The sequence below is a fragment of the Tyto alba genome, unplaced genomic scaffold (genome assembly GCF_018691265.1).
Source record: "Tyto alba isolate M040663 unplaced genomic scaffold, T.alba_DEE_v4.0 Super-Scaffold_23, whole genome shotgun sequence".
Classification (NCBI taxonomy): domain Eukaryota; kingdom Metazoa; phylum Chordata; class Aves; order Strigiformes; family Tytonidae; genus Tyto; species Tyto alba.
In genome coordinates, this window is record NW_024881297.1 from 8,327,333 (window position 1) to 8,344,334 (window position 17,002).

The 17,002-nt window shown below is 47.2% G+C and overlaps 2 protein-coding genes across 5 annotated transcripts in view; one reads left to right on the forward strand and one right to left on the reverse strand.

Annotated features, from left to right (window-relative positions):
* The window catches only part of LRBA (LPS responsive beige-like anchor protein), a 415,639-nt gene that overhangs the window by 222,245 nt on the left and 176,392 nt on the right, over positions 1-17,002 (forward strand). For all 4 annotated transcript variants that reach the window (XM_042796732.1, XM_042796735.1, XM_042796733.1 and 1 more), the window contains 2 exons: positions 4,023-4,169; positions 6,798-6,934. In XM_042796732.1, the coding sequence (XP_042652666.1) occupies positions 4,023-4,169; positions 6,798-6,934 (284 nt within the window). The remainder of the gene's footprint in view (positions 1-4,022; positions 4,170-6,797; positions 6,935-17,002) is intronic.
* On the reverse strand, positions 10,361-14,927 carry MAB21L2 (mab-21 like 2). Its single transcript, XM_042796740.1, has one exon. It carries the CDS (start codon positions 12,066-12,068, stop codon positions 10,989-10,991), a length of 1,080 nt encoding a protein of 359 aa, XP_042652674.1. The 5' UTR covers positions 12,069-14,927; the 3' UTR covers positions 10,361-10,988.

Consider the following 17,002-nt stretch of genomic DNA (forward strand, 5'->3'; position numbering starts at 1 on the left):
ACCTTGTGAAGCTTTTTAACAAGGGATTTGTTGTTTTTTATTGATGTTTGTTAACAATTTGGGCAGAGGGGGTTCAAAACAGTCTGTGGCATTTCCATCAAGGTAAGCAGGCAAAGTTCAGAACTTTGTGACTGCAAGGGTCTAGCAGCTGCTTACCTACAGTATTGCAATCGACTGGTCAGTTTTCTATGCCTCAACTCAAGGGATGAAAAAGAAGTCTTAAAAAATAATATCTTTTTTAAAATTTGATGTAAAAGTGGTTGTTTTTTCTATTGTTATCTTTTTAAACAAATAGCAAGAATAGAGGGAGGCTTCTGGGGGCCCTTTTTTAAAAAATAGATAGGAAGGGGGTTTTAGTGCATCTTTTCTCTGAATTGTTTTTGCTGATATATCTACCAGACATGAAAAAAAAAAAAAAAACAAACAAAAAAAACACACAAAAAAACCCTAATAATAACTATCATTTGTATTGTGCTTTCCGATACGTTATTTTTCAAATGGCCTTTAAAAACTGTATATTGCATGTAAGGTTAAGTTGTAGACAAACAATTTAAAATAATCTGTCATTCTATGAATGCCTTAAGCTTGTTCAGCAATGTAAGCTAAACTATTATTTTTACACCCAAGTGTTCCAGAGATTTAACTTGAATAAATAAGACTCCCTGCAGATGCAGGGATCTGTTTGCAAAAAGCTATTGAGGAAAACAGGTCTGACGGAGCAGTTTGGGAACGATTGCATGGAATTACACTAATGAATTATAATAATGAAATTGCAGTGCTAGATAAATACCCTGCCAGCAGGCTGTTATGTCCTGTGCAATACACAGGCCGTGCCTTGAGGCCTCGATCTTGAAGCAGTGTGTGTGAATGCACACGTAGATCTGCAGGGTTGGAGCCAGAAGCTCCGGTCACGCCGGGGACGGGCGGGCCTGGCAGGGAGCGGTCAGGGTGAGCAGAAGGGTTTGGGACCTGAAAGAGGCAATCCCAGTGCAATACACCCGGACACGCACGTGGGAGCTGAATATGTCACACGATGTCACGCTCCATCATACGTATTTCTAATCGGTAAATGTAGAAAGAGAACTAGGCCGCGGCCTACCTACGTAAGTGCCCTTACTAACATAAAATAAGTGAATCCACGTGGAGTGTATGCAGTTCTACACAGACACGCGTGTGAGTGTGTGTGTGTGTTAGTTGCAGGTGTAGTGCTTTATTCAAATCAGCCCAGAAAAAAGCAGATTCTGGTTCAGAGTGTGATGTCTCACTGCCTTCCGATAACTGGTATCTGCAAACGTGTCCAGGCTCTGCACCTTCCTCTGCCTGTGGGCATGGCAGGAAACGTGGCTAACTAACATCGTATGCAAAGAGATGACAAAAATTTACAGAAGTGGGCTAAAATAATTTATGGTCTAAATTCTTTTATTGAAAAAGGCAGTTACACAAGATGTATGTTTTTGAATCAGTATAGTATCATTAGCTGAATAAAGAAAATCTGAACGGGCGATGAAGATGGGGCAGGAGGTCTGTATTTCTGTTATCCAGTCAGCTTTGTTTTGGAAGTTGCCGTACTGATTTTATTTTTTCTTAATGATAGATGAGAAGAAAAACTGAAGGACATACTAGTATTTTGGACAAGTTATGCTAAGTATAAAAGTATTAAGTTTTGATCTTGGCTCTCAATTCAGTCTTAAATGAGAATAGGTAGAAGGCTAGATTAAAATGGCATCTTCAGTAGAACACAAATAGATTGTAGTAGAGGAAGCAGAAATGACAGGTATGTACGATGCAGATGGGGTTTTTGAAACAACAAATACAGTTTCCGTGTATTAAAAAAAATACTATTATCTTTAACGCTGGAATGGTTTTGTTCTATTTTACTTTTTTTTGATCTTCAAGAGAATGCTGGTAGGCCACTGAGTAACAGTGCATGTGGTGTATATTAGTATACTGTTGGTAATTTTACTGCTGCTAACTTAAAATCCTCAAGGGGGAGTTAATTACAGGAAAACCTTTCTAAATATCAGCTGCATATTTTCCATGACAAGAAGGTTTTCAACTCACGTTGAACTACTCCAGAATCTGAGTTATTATTTACATGAGCATATTTTAAAAGAAAGTAAAATTTTGTTTGCACAATGCAGTTAAAGCTTTACAGTAACTTATTTTTTAAAGGCTTGCTTACAAGTGGCAGTTATTGGTTGGGAAGAAAGGATCATGCATAAATTGCATTTTATTTTGTATGTAAAGTTAAATTTCCTTTTATGTTTTTTGTTTGCTTGGTTTTGTTGTTTTTTTGTTTTTGTTGTTGTTGGTAGTTTTTTTGTTTTGTTTTGTTTTTAAATTTATACTGTTGTTGTTGTTGTTTGGGTTTTTTGTAAGCTCAAGGCCTAAACCAAAACCGGCATATTTGGTGCTTTGGGGTGGGGTTTTTCTGTTTGGTTTCTTTGGTTTTTGTTAGTTTGTTTTTTTTTTTTTTTTTTTTGTTTGTTTGTTTGTTTGTTTGTTGTTGGTTTTGGTGGGTTTTTTAGTTTTCACTTAATTGAAAAGTTTATTATTTGCAATTTATGTGCATATATTTTCTTAAACAATTTAAACTTTATATATTGCCACTGGGGAATTGCTGCCTTCTGTAAATGTTTGCAGATTAACATATTTTTAAAGTAAGCCAGTGGAACTTCAAATCAAGTATGGCAGCAATCAGAGAAAGCAGTGAGCACTGCATTGAGGTTAGTTGGTCCTGGTGTGTTTTGGTGAATGTTTTTCATACACAGCTGTGCGATGGGCATTCTCAATCTATTTTTTAAAGAAATGATATTTTTATTTTCAACTTTAAAAACCCCAGCAAAACATATACTGATGGTTTTTGGTAACATGCATAGAGCAAGGGACTTTTTTTTTTTTTTTTTTTTTTCCCTGCTGTTGCTTTTAGCCTGTAATTTAAAAAAAAATAGATTGGGACCTCACAGCGCCGAGGCGAGGTGAGGAGCCACCCCCAGGTGGCACGGGCATCCCCGCGGGAACGGGCCACGGCGTGGGGGGGGTGGGTGTGGGGGGGGGAGTGCGGGGAGCACTGCTCAGCCATGGCAGGGACACGTTTGCCTGCCCAGTTCCCGTGTGTGGCGTGGAAGGTGCGCTCTAGGTAAAACGAGCTTCTTGCTTACTCCTCCTCCATGCCGAAAATTCAGATGTGGGCAGGACCGGCTACCATGTCCTTCTGCCTCTTGAAGCAGGTGCACGCTTTTCTCTACCTCCACCCGGGATCGTGTGCCTGAATGTTTTGTTTGTTTAATCATCACACGCACCCCGCACCCCCCCCCCCCCCCCGCCATCGCCCAGACTTGTGAGGCGGGGTGCGGGTTTTACCCCCTCCCAAAATCCCCATCCCGCTCCCGGCTGCCCGCATCCCCCATGGGAGCGGGGGAGGGGGGGGGGGGGGGGGGGGAGGGCGGGAAGGCACAGCTCCAGCGCTGCGGGAGCCCGTCCCTCCGCCTTCCCCGCTCCCGGGGAGCTCAGCCCACACCCCTAAATCCCCGGACCGTTCCCCCCCAGCCGCTGCCCCCGGTGCCGTCCCCGTCCTCCGCCTCGTCCCTCCGGGCTCCGTCGCGGCGGTGGGTCCCTGCCAGGCGGGAGAACGGGCTCTGCTTTGCTGCTGCCGGAGCAAAACGGCGCTGGGAGCCCGGGTTTGGCACCCCGGGAGCCCGGGTTCTGCACCCAGCAGGAGAGCTCAGCCTCCGAGGGACGGTTGCAGGGGAAGAGAGTCTGTTGTATCCTTTCCCCCTCTGTCGCAAACACTTGAAGTAGAGCTAAACGCTGCGGAGAACTCTGGATAATTTTGAGCAGGCTTAATAGGATTAAAACTACGTGTGTCCTAACATTAGAGGATTAAGTCAGGTGCTTCCCACAGCTAGTCCTAAACAGTTTTCTTTCTGAACTTGCATTTAAAAAGAAAAAAATATTTCACTCCTTTGTCACTGTTGCCCCTGAGACCTGACAGACAGCAATGTGTGTCTCTTTCGTTTCAGCTCCTGACGAGGATATACTTGTTAAAGGAAAGCAGTCCATCAAGAGTCAAGTTTTAGGAAATCAGAACTCAGAAAGTGAGATTCTCTTGGAAGGTGATGACGATATCATGTCATTCATGGAGGAAAGAGAAGTGGAGAATTTAACGGGTAACTTCAGCTATCTAATTTTCTCCTCAGCTTCTTTAAGTTCTGATCTCCTCTGCTCTGCAGTGAATCCTGTTTTGTGATACACACTGATAAATTGTTCCTCCCTCGTAATGGGGTCATTAAGATCATTTTCTGTGCACCTCAGACGCCAAGGGTTTACTTGAGGAGAGCTGTGTGTTTTCCTTCTCTGGCTTCCACAGTAGGTGTCTGTATTCTAGGAAATGTCCACTAGAGAAAGCAGTTCTACCTTGAAAAGGGCTTCCTTTCTTTTTGACCTCACTCCACCCCGCAAATCATTAGAGCTAGTGGACAATTAGGCCAGTTGTCTGTAATTAAAGGCTTTGGAGAGCTTTAATTTCTTCCTGAGTTTATAAAATTTGTATATATTGGTTATTTACTTGGGTTTGAAGGATCTGTGCACTCACTAGATTTAACTCCTTTAAAGCCCTTGTCATTCCCCTGCTGAAGTCCCTTCTCCCCAGACCATAGTCTTATTAGAGTTCACTTGTTTTCTCTGAAGAAGAAATAGTACTTCAGTTCTTTGAACTTAGTTTTACCCAGTCACATACAACCTTTGCTGCTATTGCAGTCTGAGTGGAGTGGGTCCATTTCTGTACAGTTCAAAATGTAAAACCAGAGAAAGCTCCTCAGTTCAGGGACTGGGAGCTACAAAGCATCTTCATTGTTACTTGAGGAACATGGGTTTTACAGGGAATGTACAAACTTCTCTGCGGTCTTCTGCATTCTCAACTGGTATCCCACTTACATTTACTTTTGAGAAAAATGTCATTTCCTGGATGATTCTAGTTCCCTGAGAAGCCAATAGTGTAATCTTACATTGATACGTATCATACATATGATAAGTCAGTGAAATTCCTGGAAGTGATTATTTATTGGCTGTTTGCTCATCCTTGAGATGCATTTCACTCTTTTTGGTTTGATTTTTTTTTTTTTTAAAAAGCAAAGTTAAAAACGCAGGATAATGAAAAAAGAGCACCTGCATAAGGAGAGTGAAGTAAAATAAAGTAATGGGAGAATAATGCGATGACATTTTCTGTATGTGAATCTTTTTTTTCCCTTTCTACCATGAGCTTCCTTCTCAACACCCTTCTCCCTGTTTCCTTCTCTTTTATTATTCATTCACTGGTTGGAGTAATACATTCATACTGTAATAGAGGTGAAAGGGGAGTTTAATTATATAATCTTGACAATGGCAATAGGATTAAGAAGTAATCCTCACTAATAAAGTGGTATGGGTTAGAAATGAAGTGGAAATTGTCAGGGGTCTTCTGCAGGACCTGGACTGCCCCAGCTTCTGCAGCTGTCTGCTTGCCCTGTAATTGAATGTCTGCGAGTGATTGAAAAAATGTTATTTCTCCTCTGGATTACATGCTAATGTACAGAGGGCAAAGGGAGACAGCAAAAGAACACATAGCTGCTTATTTCATCCATTTGTGGGGGTGAGCTCTGGGAAATCATGGCAGTTCCGCAGCTATCTCATGCCCATCTGCAAACACAATGTATTTGTACATTGGGAATAGAGGGCAAAGCTGCTCGGATCTCAGCAGAGCATCTCTTCTTTTGTCCTAGTGGCACACATTGAGATTGATGCGAGATTAAGGACCATCACCCTCCTAACAATCGATGGAAATGACAATTCATCTGAATTTTTTGTCAGTTATTCTCACGTTGATTACCTGAACGTGTGTACCTCATTTATAGATGCTTTATTAATACAAAATTGTCTGTGTCACTTCCATATCTTCTACTGTTTTACAGAAGTCAGATGATACTGCAGCCAAGTAACTTCATTTCCTTACCTCTTAATCAGCTGGATGACAAACCTAACCTGTTTTCTTTCTGTATGTGTTAGTTTATATAATAGGTTCTGCATTGTCTGTTCTATGCCGAACCTATTGTTTTCAGTAGTAGTCTGATTTGTCCCTGTGATAAGCCCTGTGGAGATGTGATTATTCCAATAAAAATTCATTCAGTTGGAAACCAACCCTCCAGCTGTTTACTCCCACAGTCCCCGAGCTCCACTCGCACTGTGTGGAATCTTTGAACAATATTTAACGTGGAATCAAAAAGCATCTTTAAAACATTTTACCTTTGGCTCTGTAACGTTGTGTAACCTTAACAAAAGATTTCTAGCATCCATGAGGGAACACTTTACAGTTAGACAACTTTGAGCCTTGACTGCTACGTTCATCTTTGGGGAAAGGTACTGAAAGTCTCCGGTAGCTAAAGAACACATCTGACAGTAAGATTTCAAGTGTACATGTGTGCACTCTCTATACCACGTCTAACAGGAGGTATGCAACCCTTGAAGTTTCTCAAAAAGAAAATGTGTCTGAGTAAAAACTACATACTGCCATGCTAAAGCCAGCTCTGGCACGTATAACGTGTGCATCAGTTTGCAATTGTAGCTGCTTCAACATTCGGCAGCACAGAGACACTGCAAATCTATTACATATGTTATTTTCCGGGATAAAAAGAGTTTTGCTTTTAAAGGAAGAGCTACGCTCTTGGCTTTATTTTAATGTTCTAGGCTTGAAAAGCAAATAATTTGCACTCGCTGCCTTTTCTGTTTTGAATAATATTGTTGGTGTTTTCACTCTTTGGCAGGTCCGGTTGCCCTAAGCACACCAGCTCAGCTCGTGGCACCCTCAGTAGTAGTGAAAGGCACTCTTTCCATCACTCTTTCTGAGCTCTACTTTGAGGTGGATGAAGAAGATCCCAGTTTTAAGAAAATCGACCCGAAGGTAAGAGATCATTGACCCTGAGCTCTGAGAGATGATGACAAATTACCCAAGACCCTTAATTCTTCATTCGACTTCCTTTACCTCTGTTGGTCTGCAATGCTCCTGCTTTAATAAGTTTGCGAGCGACTATGTATGTTACTGAACTTCACATAGGTGACACCTCCTTTCCTTCTCCTTTTTCTCCCCCTCCCACAACTCGACCCTACTTGAATGTTAATTAGCTTGCTGCGAATAAAGCTCCAGGGAGGCATCTTAAATGAAGACATCTTGAATCACAGGCCTGTGTGAATACTGGAAAGTTCAACGAGGCTTTTAGCCCAAATGCTTTGTTTTACTTTCCTATTTTTATATCATGCCAGTGTAACATAGCTTTAAACTTCCTGCACTTGTAAGTTTTCAGTGCTTCTGTATCGTATTATTCCGTAACAGATTTTACAGGGCCTGTTATTTATTGTGCCTAAGCAGAAAATGTAATTGCCCTCTTAAAATACGTTTCTGAACTGACTTGATAATTTCCACAAACTTTATTTGCTCTGAGTTACTCGATTACTAGTCTTTTGTTTAAAATGAGTAACCTTCAGTAAAATTCCTTTTTCAAAGGTAGAATATTGTGCAGTTAGCTTAATAAGGTTGCACTTGACTGTTTTCTACAGTATTACAGCAACATTTCAAGACTGTGACACGATTGGTAAATATTCTTGCAGCCCAATTTAAGCACAGTGATGGCTCTTGGTTTGTTAAATATCTGCTGAATATTAAATATGGTAATGATTTCTTTGTGAAGGGAAAAAAGTCTCTGGAAGAGGTAGTGGTTGTCTGCTTGTCTGTACAGAATACCTTGTGTGTGAAGAGCCAGTTCAGTTCTTTGTTCCTATTGAGTAAATTGTTCTTGTCTGTATTAAAAAATGGCATCAGTAGATCTGAAAGATGGGATTATCAAAACCTATCAAGGAATAAATTTATTTGGAAAACACTTTCAAATTCTTAGAACTAGAATTTAATATAAGAGATTAACTAGAATTGTGATTTTTATGTGATACCATAAATGAGATTTAGCTTTTCTTTTGGTCCTGAAGTTTTTTTGAAATATTTTTGAAATTATTTAAAGTATGAGATAGCTCTTAAAATTTTGATATGCTTACCCTTTCATCGTGTTTAAAAAAAAAAAAAAAAAAACAAAAAACCAAAAAAACCAAACCCAAACATTCAATGGTAAAAAGGATATCAAATGTAAAGACAGTTTGATATGTTGCTGTATTGCATTTCCTATCTAAAATGTTCTGTTTTGTATTGCATTAGCATGAGAAAAGTCTTACATATCTGCATTATTCTGCGGTTTTGTTTTCCATGCTTAGCATATAGGGTGTTTGAGTACAGTCACTAATTTTTACCGTTCCTGTTACATGTTTTATGGGGAAGTTGACATACAACATATATTCAGCTTGCTTGCTTTTCTCCTGTTTTCGAGTGTTTGGTAGTGGTTGTTTTCTTAACTGTGAGTAGGCATTTTGTTTTGATTTGACTGTATCTTTAATTTTGTATCTAAGAGATTTTATTTGGGTTTCTATAAAAGGAGGAGTTGGTTACACGAAATACAGGCTGTACCTCTTACATTCTACTTGTGATGCTACTTTAGCTGGAGGTCTTAAAAGAAGAAAAAAAAAAAAGACCCTTTGTCACAGCTCTTGAGGGAGCCTAAAAATCGAATCTGAAGATTTTTCTTTTGAAAAGCAAGTAAGCTTACAAGGCAGCTTGCTTTCAAGCATTAACACCTCCCTGCCCCACCCTCTGCTTAAGTTGCTGTACCTTGATAGCGGTGACTGGAGCTGCAGTAGAAAATGCCCCCTGGAAAAAAAAAAAATATAAAATCCTAATCTGCTGTAGCTCAGGAGGCCTGTTTAATTAATGAGGCTTCGTCTGTTTGATAAATTTAAGTCCCTTGTATATTTGTCTAAACTACCGAAAAGAAAAACATTGTGACAAGTTCCTGAAGAAAAACCTGCCGTGGAGATAGCATCAGCAGCGATAAGATCAGAGTTTATACTCTTAACTCGGGGCTGTTTTCGGAAGGAAAGGGGTAGCCCCGCGGGCTAACACCCACCCCCCTCCTCCCACCCCCCCCAACACACAACACACACACCCGCTCCCAATTCGGGCAGGTGAGCCGGGAGCAGCGCTGGGGCGGGGAATTTGTGAAAACGAGCGGGGACCGGAGCCCCGGGGGGGGAGTCGGGGAGCGGAGCCGCGGGGCAGCGGGGGCCGAAGCGGCCCCGGGCGAAGCCGCCCCGCTCGCCGCGGCTCCTGCTTCAAGTTCATTTCCCCGGTTGCCTCGTTCATTCCGTTTTTTAACCTAAAGCCAAAAGCAGGGCGATTCGCAATGGCTATTTCTTTCCGGATCCGTCCACAAAGAAACGGAAGTAGTACTTTGGGGCAAGAACTCAGATTTTTACCCCCCTCCCGGCCCCGAAAGGACACGAAAACTTGCTCGCAACGCTCCGAGCCGGTTTTAAAATCTTTCGGGCAGCTCGAGCAGATAACGCCTTTTAAAGCTTAGAAATGCATTCCCGGTAAACACAAAAACCCCTGCAAATATTTCTGAGTCGTCCTGAGCAAACTTAAAGCGAAATGGCCACGGCCCGAAATACAAGGAGCCGGGCAAAGCTGAGCTTTGGGAGAGGAGATCGGCGGGGTCTGCGCAGAGAGGGGCCGGGGGTTCATGAGGGACCGGGGGTTTTCCTTATCTGCTCGTCAGGCTACGCTGTGGTGCGATTTTCTGCTGTACTTAAAAATCCGGGGAAAACAAATGTTTGTTTAAAAAAATATCGACCGGTTGCTCTAAAGCGCATTAATTATTCAGAGTAGATCCATAGTTCCTTCGTGTCAAAGTCAAATGGATAGTGCGTTCGGGCTAGGAAGCGAAAACAAATAGCGACGAACGTTTCGAACAAAATACAAGCGCTTGAGATTTACCAGGAAAACAAGGAAAGAAAACGGTAAAGAAAAGATTACAGGTGATGCCCGTGGGGTAGGAAATGGCACGCTCTCGTTCTGTCTAAATTCTGCTGAGCTGCTCCACAACACTGCATATATTCCCGAGATTTAGAGGGGGAACTTAAAGTCATAGAAAGACAGCAGATGTTGTTATGTGCTGAACTACCGAATGGATAAGATTTTGTTGGGTTTTGGTTTGGTTTTTTTTTGGTTTGTTTTTTTTTTTTTTTTTTTTCTTAGCGGCACGATTTTTATAGAAACTAGAGGGAAGTTTAGAAAACGTCAATGAATATGCCAAGCTAAGGCTTCGGCTAGGTGTCACGTTTAGACTATCTGTACATCTCGTGTTTCCGTTTCTTTAAAAAATTTTCCTACCGAGGTTCAGAAAGAAAATCTACTTGCCTGAATTTAAGAACCATTCACGAGAAGTCAGCGTAAAGTTAAAGTAATATTTTTATTACTATTTGCAACAAGTCAGTTGTGGGGCACATAATCTGACCTTGGCACTGAAATACATTTAACATCAGTAAAACTTTCTTAAAGGGAGATTTGTACATATAGTTAAATAATTTTTCACTTGGTGACAACATTCAGGCAAACAAGAGAGAATAAGAAAAGGACTATACATGGATTGGAAAATGTACCTTTTGGGTTTCGTTTGGAGGTTGCAAAAGTCCGATCGCTTCTTTTTGTGACTTTTTAAAAATTCACATTGGAGGGCAGGAGGAGAGGCTCTTCCCTTCTTCCGTGCAGGGCGGGGAGAGTTTATGCCGGGAAAAACCCTCGACAAGTTTTTAAAGGCCGAGCTGCAGGTGGGTGGGGGGGGTGGCGGGGGGGGGGGGGGGGGGGCGCGTTTCTTTCGCCGCCTCTTTCCGTCGTCGTCCGCGTTAAATAAAAAAGTTTTTGTTTTGTTTGGTTTTTTTTTTGTTGTTGTTGTGGTTTTTTTGTTTGTTTGTTTTTTTGTTTCTTGGTTGGTTTTTTGGGTTTTTTTTTTTTTTTTTTTTTTTTTTTTTTTTAGGCGCTGTTTGTTGAGGGCGAGTTTTGCGCGCCGGGGGTGTGAGCCCTATAGCTTGTCGAGGCTTTTGGGATTGGTGAGGATTTCTCTGGCTAGCCTCCAGGTCTGTTTGGCGGCGCTTTCCAGGGCCGAGTGGGGTTTGCCCTGAAAGAGGTCGAGGTTGGGCAGGAAGTAGTGGGGGCAGCGCCGGCACTGCAGGCAGGAGATGAGCTGCAGGAGGATGCCGTTGAGCCGGTCGCCCAGGCACGCCTCGTCCCAGTCGGTCTCCCGCGGGTGCTTCTCGCACTCGTACAGCAGCAGCGTCTTCATGTGGTAGTTGTTGAGGGGCTGCCCGGGCAGCTCCAGGTGCCGGTCGCGCAGCGTCTTCAGCACCGAGAGGCACTTGTTCCTGCAGCCGCCCATCAGCAGCCGGTTCTCGGCTTCCCCGAACTGCAGCACCCAGGCGTCGCTCTCGGCCGAGCTCTGCTTGCCCGTCAGCGAGTAGCACTCCTTGGAGAGCAGGTTGAAGCCCTCCGCCTTCACCTCCGCCACCCGGTTGGGGCCGGGCCAGGGGATGTGCGGCATGGGCCACTGCGCCGCGCTGCGCGGCCAGATCCCGGTGCACTTGAAGGCGGGCGTGATCTGCACCACGTAGCGCTCCCGGATGCGGAGCTTCACCTCGCTGGTGTCCGCGATCATCTTCACCACGTCCCGGTAGCTGCACTTGTCCACGGCCTGGGCCACCAGCGTCTGGAAGCGGGAGCGGATTTTGCGGGCGGACAGGTAGCCCGAGGCGGTGATGAACTCCACCCAGAGGGACATGCTGCGCTTGCGGCCGTCGCTCAGCTTGAGCACGGCGCAGCCCGGCAGGGAGCCGTCGTCCACGAAGTTGAAGACGCCCATCTGGTTGAGGTAGAGCACCACCTCGAATTCGGTGGGCGAGATCACCTCCAGCCCCTCGTAGCGGGCGTCGATCTCGCTCAGGGAGCTGATGAAGCGCGGCTCCTGCACCTCCACCTCCTTCAGCACGTCCGACACGACCTTGCACACCTCCCGGATGGTCTTGGCGATGGCTGCCTTGCGGGCCTGGCACCGCTCCGTGTAGTATTTGTTGAGCTGGTACACCAGCTTGGCCTGCGCGGCGATCATGTTGGGGCACAGGTCCGGGCTGTACACCGGGCTCTCGCAGTACGTTGAGGGATCCAATGCTTTAGCGGTGGCTGCAGCTTCGCGGAGGGCACCGGCCAAATCGCAGACCCCCACCCCCGCCGGGAAGAAGGCGGCAGCGGCGCGCCAGAGAGAGCGCTTTAAAAAAAGTCGGAGAGGACGGCAAAGCACAAAGAAGCGAAGCACGGCGCTGCCCCGGCGACGACGAGGAGGAGGAGGTGGAGGAGGAGGAGTGCGAGCCGCAGGCGAGCGGGCCGGGGCCGGGGCCGGAGCGGCGGGCAGCCCCCGGGGGCTCCCGGAACGCGAAGTTTTGGGTGGCGGTGGGGGCAGGGAGGTCTGCGCTGCCTCAGCGCTCAGGCGCCCACCCCCCCGCGCAGCCACAAAAATTGCCGTTTCAGTAGATCATGGAAGAAAAAAAAAAAAAAAAAAAAAAAACACCAGGAAAAAAAAAAAAAGGCAAAAAACCCAACAAACTTCCCCAGGACTCGCAGAAGGTCCCCGCAGAAAAGCCAGTCGGCGGCGAAGTTTAAAACCGCACACGATAGGAGAGAAGGAGAAGAATGCGAGCAATGCCCAGAGCGGAAGAGTGAACTCTCTGTCTGTCTGTCTGCCTCTCTCTCTCTCTCAGTCCGTGGCACCGCCAGAGATGCGCCCGAGCGTGGCTGCCGCTCTCAGCCTGGCAGGGCTGCTGCTGGTTTCCCTTTTCCTGCTGGAGGCGTTGGCTCAGCCCGGCTCTGTGGTTTGCTCTAGCTTTACGCGCAGCCGTGTGCACTTGGTCTGTGCTCTCTCATTCCTGTCCTGCAGCTCTACATAGATTGTTTGGAGAGAGAGAGAGAGAGAGGTACATATATATATATAGGTTTGTTGTTGTTGGTTTGTTTGTTGTTTTGGGGTTTGGGTTTTTTTGTTGTTGTTGTTCTTTGCACAGACTGTTTTATCCTGAGCCGGGAGGAGGGCGTAGCTGCTGTGCCCGGGATGACTTCTCCTCCCCCTCCCCACCCCTGGAAGTGCGCGGCGGGGCTCTCACTTTCTGCGCCTCTCCTCCTCCTCCTCCTCCTCCTCCTCCGCCGGGCTCCCGTCTCTCTCCGCCGGTGCCGCCGGGCCCTCTACTTTATGAATGGGGCCGGCGCGCGGGCGGGGGGGCGGAGCCCCGCCTCCTACAATCGCCGCCGAGCTGTCAGCGGCGCGGCCAATCGCGGCGGGCGGCGGCGGGGACGCGCACACGCGCCGCGCGCCCCTCGCTCCTTACCTCCCCCCCCCCCACTCCCCCGGCCGCGGCGGGGGCGCGCCGCCCGCTCCAAAAAAAAGAGGAGGGTGTGTGTGTGTGTGTGTGTGCGCGACCGTCCCGCGACCCGGCGTGGGGTGGTGGGAAAAAGCTGCAAGTTTGCCGTGAAGGGTGAGGGGAGGGGATGACTCGCTGCGAAGAGACCCGCCGGTGTGCGGAGGGGAGTTTGGGGGGGGGATTGGGGGGCGTGCGGTGCTTCACCGCGGGCATAAATCTTCTCTCGCTCGGGCCGGGCTGCGGCGGGCGGTGAAAGTGTAGCCCGTCACCGGAGCAGGACCGCGCACCTTGTTCTACTGCCCTCAAATCAGTGCCGGAGTCACGCTAATTCAGATAAATCCCGCGCCGTAAAGTTCTGCTCGTCCTCCTAAAGCCTGGGATTGAGTTAGTCGAAAGGAAACGATATTTTATGCGAGTTTGTATTAATAAGAATGTTGAACGGTGTGGCCATAAAACCGTAGTTATGTCAGTTCGGAAAGAGCAGCTCGCCCGCGCTGCTCTAGCCCCCGGCCGGCACCGACACGCAGTGTTTCCCCTGTGGAACGTCTTCCCCGTCTCCTGTGCTCGGCCCACCGGGGGTCGTGTTTCCGCAGCCGCTTCGCCCTCCGTGGGGCCGGGCGGGCAGAGCGCTCCGGGACCCCGCCGCGGGTGCTCGGTGCTTGGGGCCGCCCCCCGTGGGAGCCCGGCCGGCGTGGCCGGAGCCCTCCACACCCGCGCTGCGCTCCTCCCCGCGGAGCCTGGGTTTAACCAGCTCGCAGCGGTTGGGCTCGGCTTCTGTGTCTTTCGTCCTTTCACTGGCAGCTGGCTAATTTTAATAAAGAAAATACCGCCGTCTGTTTTCCGTGTGCGTTTAAATTAAAACCATCTCTCGCGCCGATCCTCCTCCTCCCTGCGCTCTGGAAGAAGTAAGTACGGCCGTGCCCGGCGCCGGTGGTGAGGCTCCCTCCGTTCTCCCCGAGGAGGGGGATCGCTTCGTTGGTTCAGGAGGGAGACGAACCCAGGGAAAGCTCCGAGGAGAGCAACTTGGAAGGGGTGGGGGAGAGAAGGAGCAGGCTGCGCGGCGGGGGGGAGCCGCCGGCTCGCAAAGGCGTTAGCGCCGTTGCCTCTCACGGTCTCCCGGCGTCCTAAGGATGCGCAGTTTGGAGCGGGGCGCGGGTAAGTGCCCGCGGAGCGGCCCCCTCCGCTTCGGGGTGTGTGGGGGAGAGACCCCCCTCCACCCCCCCCTCTTTGGGTGCGACCCGTCGGGGCCGGGCATCGTTGTGCTTCACCTGCGCGGAGCGTCGCTTCGGGGCTCGGCGGGGCGGGCGGAGCTGGGAGCGTCCTGCGCTTCGTCTCCGGACACCCCTTGGCGAGCGGAAGGGTTAGTGAGGGCTGGGGGTTCCCTTTCAGAGAGTTGGGGTGCCCTTTCAACCACCCGCCGGAGCTCACCGGGGCGTACCCGCCGGCGGGAGGTTCCGCGCATCGACCCTCCGAGCAGCGGCGGGCAGGGGAGGCTCCGCGGGGGTTCGGAGCCCGCGGGTTTCCCGCGCCCGGGGCGCGGAGGTGATGCCGGAGCCGTCAGGCGGCCCGGGGGGGACACGACGCGCTTTCGTGTTTTCAGGGTAAAAAGCAGAAGGAGGGGACGATTCTTCTCCTCCCACCCCCCCCCCCCCCCCCACCTCCCCCCGTAAGGTGACTAATGATGAAGCGTTACTAGTGTTCAGATTTAAAACAATTCATTACCAATTTTCCCGTCTGAGGTTGAAGCTCTAGTAAATAATAAATCAGCTAAACAAAAGCCGACTTTAATTTATTGCCCCGGCGCTAATTAGAAACATCATTTGAGCAATAAACTTAAACACTTCCAGCAAATAATGCACGTGAAACCCTTCTCTCCTGTGTCTGGGCGTTTGTGGCCGCGCCGCATTAAGAGCGGCTTCATCTGTGGCGGAATTTGCTCTCGCCGGGATGAATAATTGAAGGGAGAGCAGGATCCGAGGAGGCTATAATTGAAGAGCCCTTGTCACCTCTGCTTTTATGTATGTTAGTGTAGAAGTCCATCAGCAGCTCCTTGGTGGTGTATAAAACGAAGTGGCAGCCCCTCCAGCAGCGGGAGATACTGTATTCCATTAAAAAGACCGTGTGCGTGTGCGTGCGGCAGAGAGGAAAACTCTCAGGGCTAAAAGCCACTTGAAGTCTTCAGACCGATTGATCTGTATTCTCTCGTTATAATCCGTCTCATCATACTTGAGTTAATGAGGCAGGGGCGGGGGTGATCTGATGGTCCTTGACAAATTCATTAGGGAGGCTGCGGGACATTTTATTTGACTGTTAAACATCGTGTTTGTTTGGTTTAAGCAGTGCCAACATCAGCATGCGGCTGCCTGGAGCAATAGTGTTTTGTTAGCGAGGGCTTCCGTAAAAAGATCCTGGGAAGGGGGCTCGGTTTGCTCCTGCCCCGGCTCCCCCACCCCCGTTCCCCCCCTCCCCCCCCCCCGCCCCGACCGCGGGGGGGGCTTGGGCTGCTGCAATCCTGGGCAGCCGTATTTTCGTCGCGCTAAGGTGGCAAAATAGCAGCGAAGGGCTGCTGTTAAACGTGCAAAGAATTACTGTTTTTCTTTCTTTCAAGAAAATGCCATGTATTTGTATTAACCCTTAAAAATAACAACAGAAGAAAACTGGAAAACAACTCTGGTTTAGCAAGAAGCACACAAGTTTCTTATTGTGTGATGATGTAGCATACTTGCGTTTACTTGCCTAAGCAGCTTATCAAAGTGCATAATTACTTATTTCAGAGCTTTTTTTTTTAAATTCTGACTGGTATATTTCAAAGTTTCTATAATGCTACTGATGGAAGGTGTGATTTTTAAGGCAGATCAAAGTTTAATCAAATTAACTTGAGGCAAATCTGCCCTTTTTCTTTCCCTTTCCTCACAGCAAGGGGAAAAGTAAATGCAGGAACAGGTGCTCCCAAAAGGGATAAGAAGCATTTTTATGACTAACATATGAAATATGTATGTGTATGTACACACTTTGTTCATGTCAGCTTTGTAGATGAGACCCGGCTAGCATACCATCATTTTCTAGTAGTTGATCTCCTCTCTGTCCTTTCATTTAAGGGAAACGGTTTAGTGGAAAATAGAATAATTAATCTGCTCGTGGAACCTAACGTTGTAATATTATTTTCCTGGAGATCAGTCTTCAAGCATTCTCAGCTTTAAGTGCTTTGTAGGACTCTGCTTCCATATATAGAAGAACAGTATGGGAAAAGAGCTGGTGCCCTTTCCCTGTCATTTTCATACATTCCTGCACCACTGATGGAGCTTGAACTGCTGCAGGGAATGTATGGACTTGAAAAGAAATGATTCAGTAATGCATGTTACGTTTCTCCACAGCAAAACTGGGTTAATACAGTAAATGCTGCCGTGGGTTTGACAGCGAAAATTCTGTTTACGTGCAATAGTGTGCAGTGTGTGCCTTTTCTTGAAAGTCACAGCTCAGCTTCGCTATCTGCCGATCTGTTTGAAGGACTGTGTTTATGGAGTGAGTTGATAATGCACATTGCGGGGAGAAAAGATAGTTTCATTTCTACATGTGCCATTAATACATCTCATCAGTTGAGGGTGTTGCATAAATCTTGCACTTTTTTCCATGA

Coding starts and splice junctions, on each gene's coding strand:
- MAB21L2 (XM_042796740.1), bottom strand. CDS start 12,068: ATGATCGCCGCGCAGGCCAAGCTGGTGTACCAGCTCAACAAATACTAC.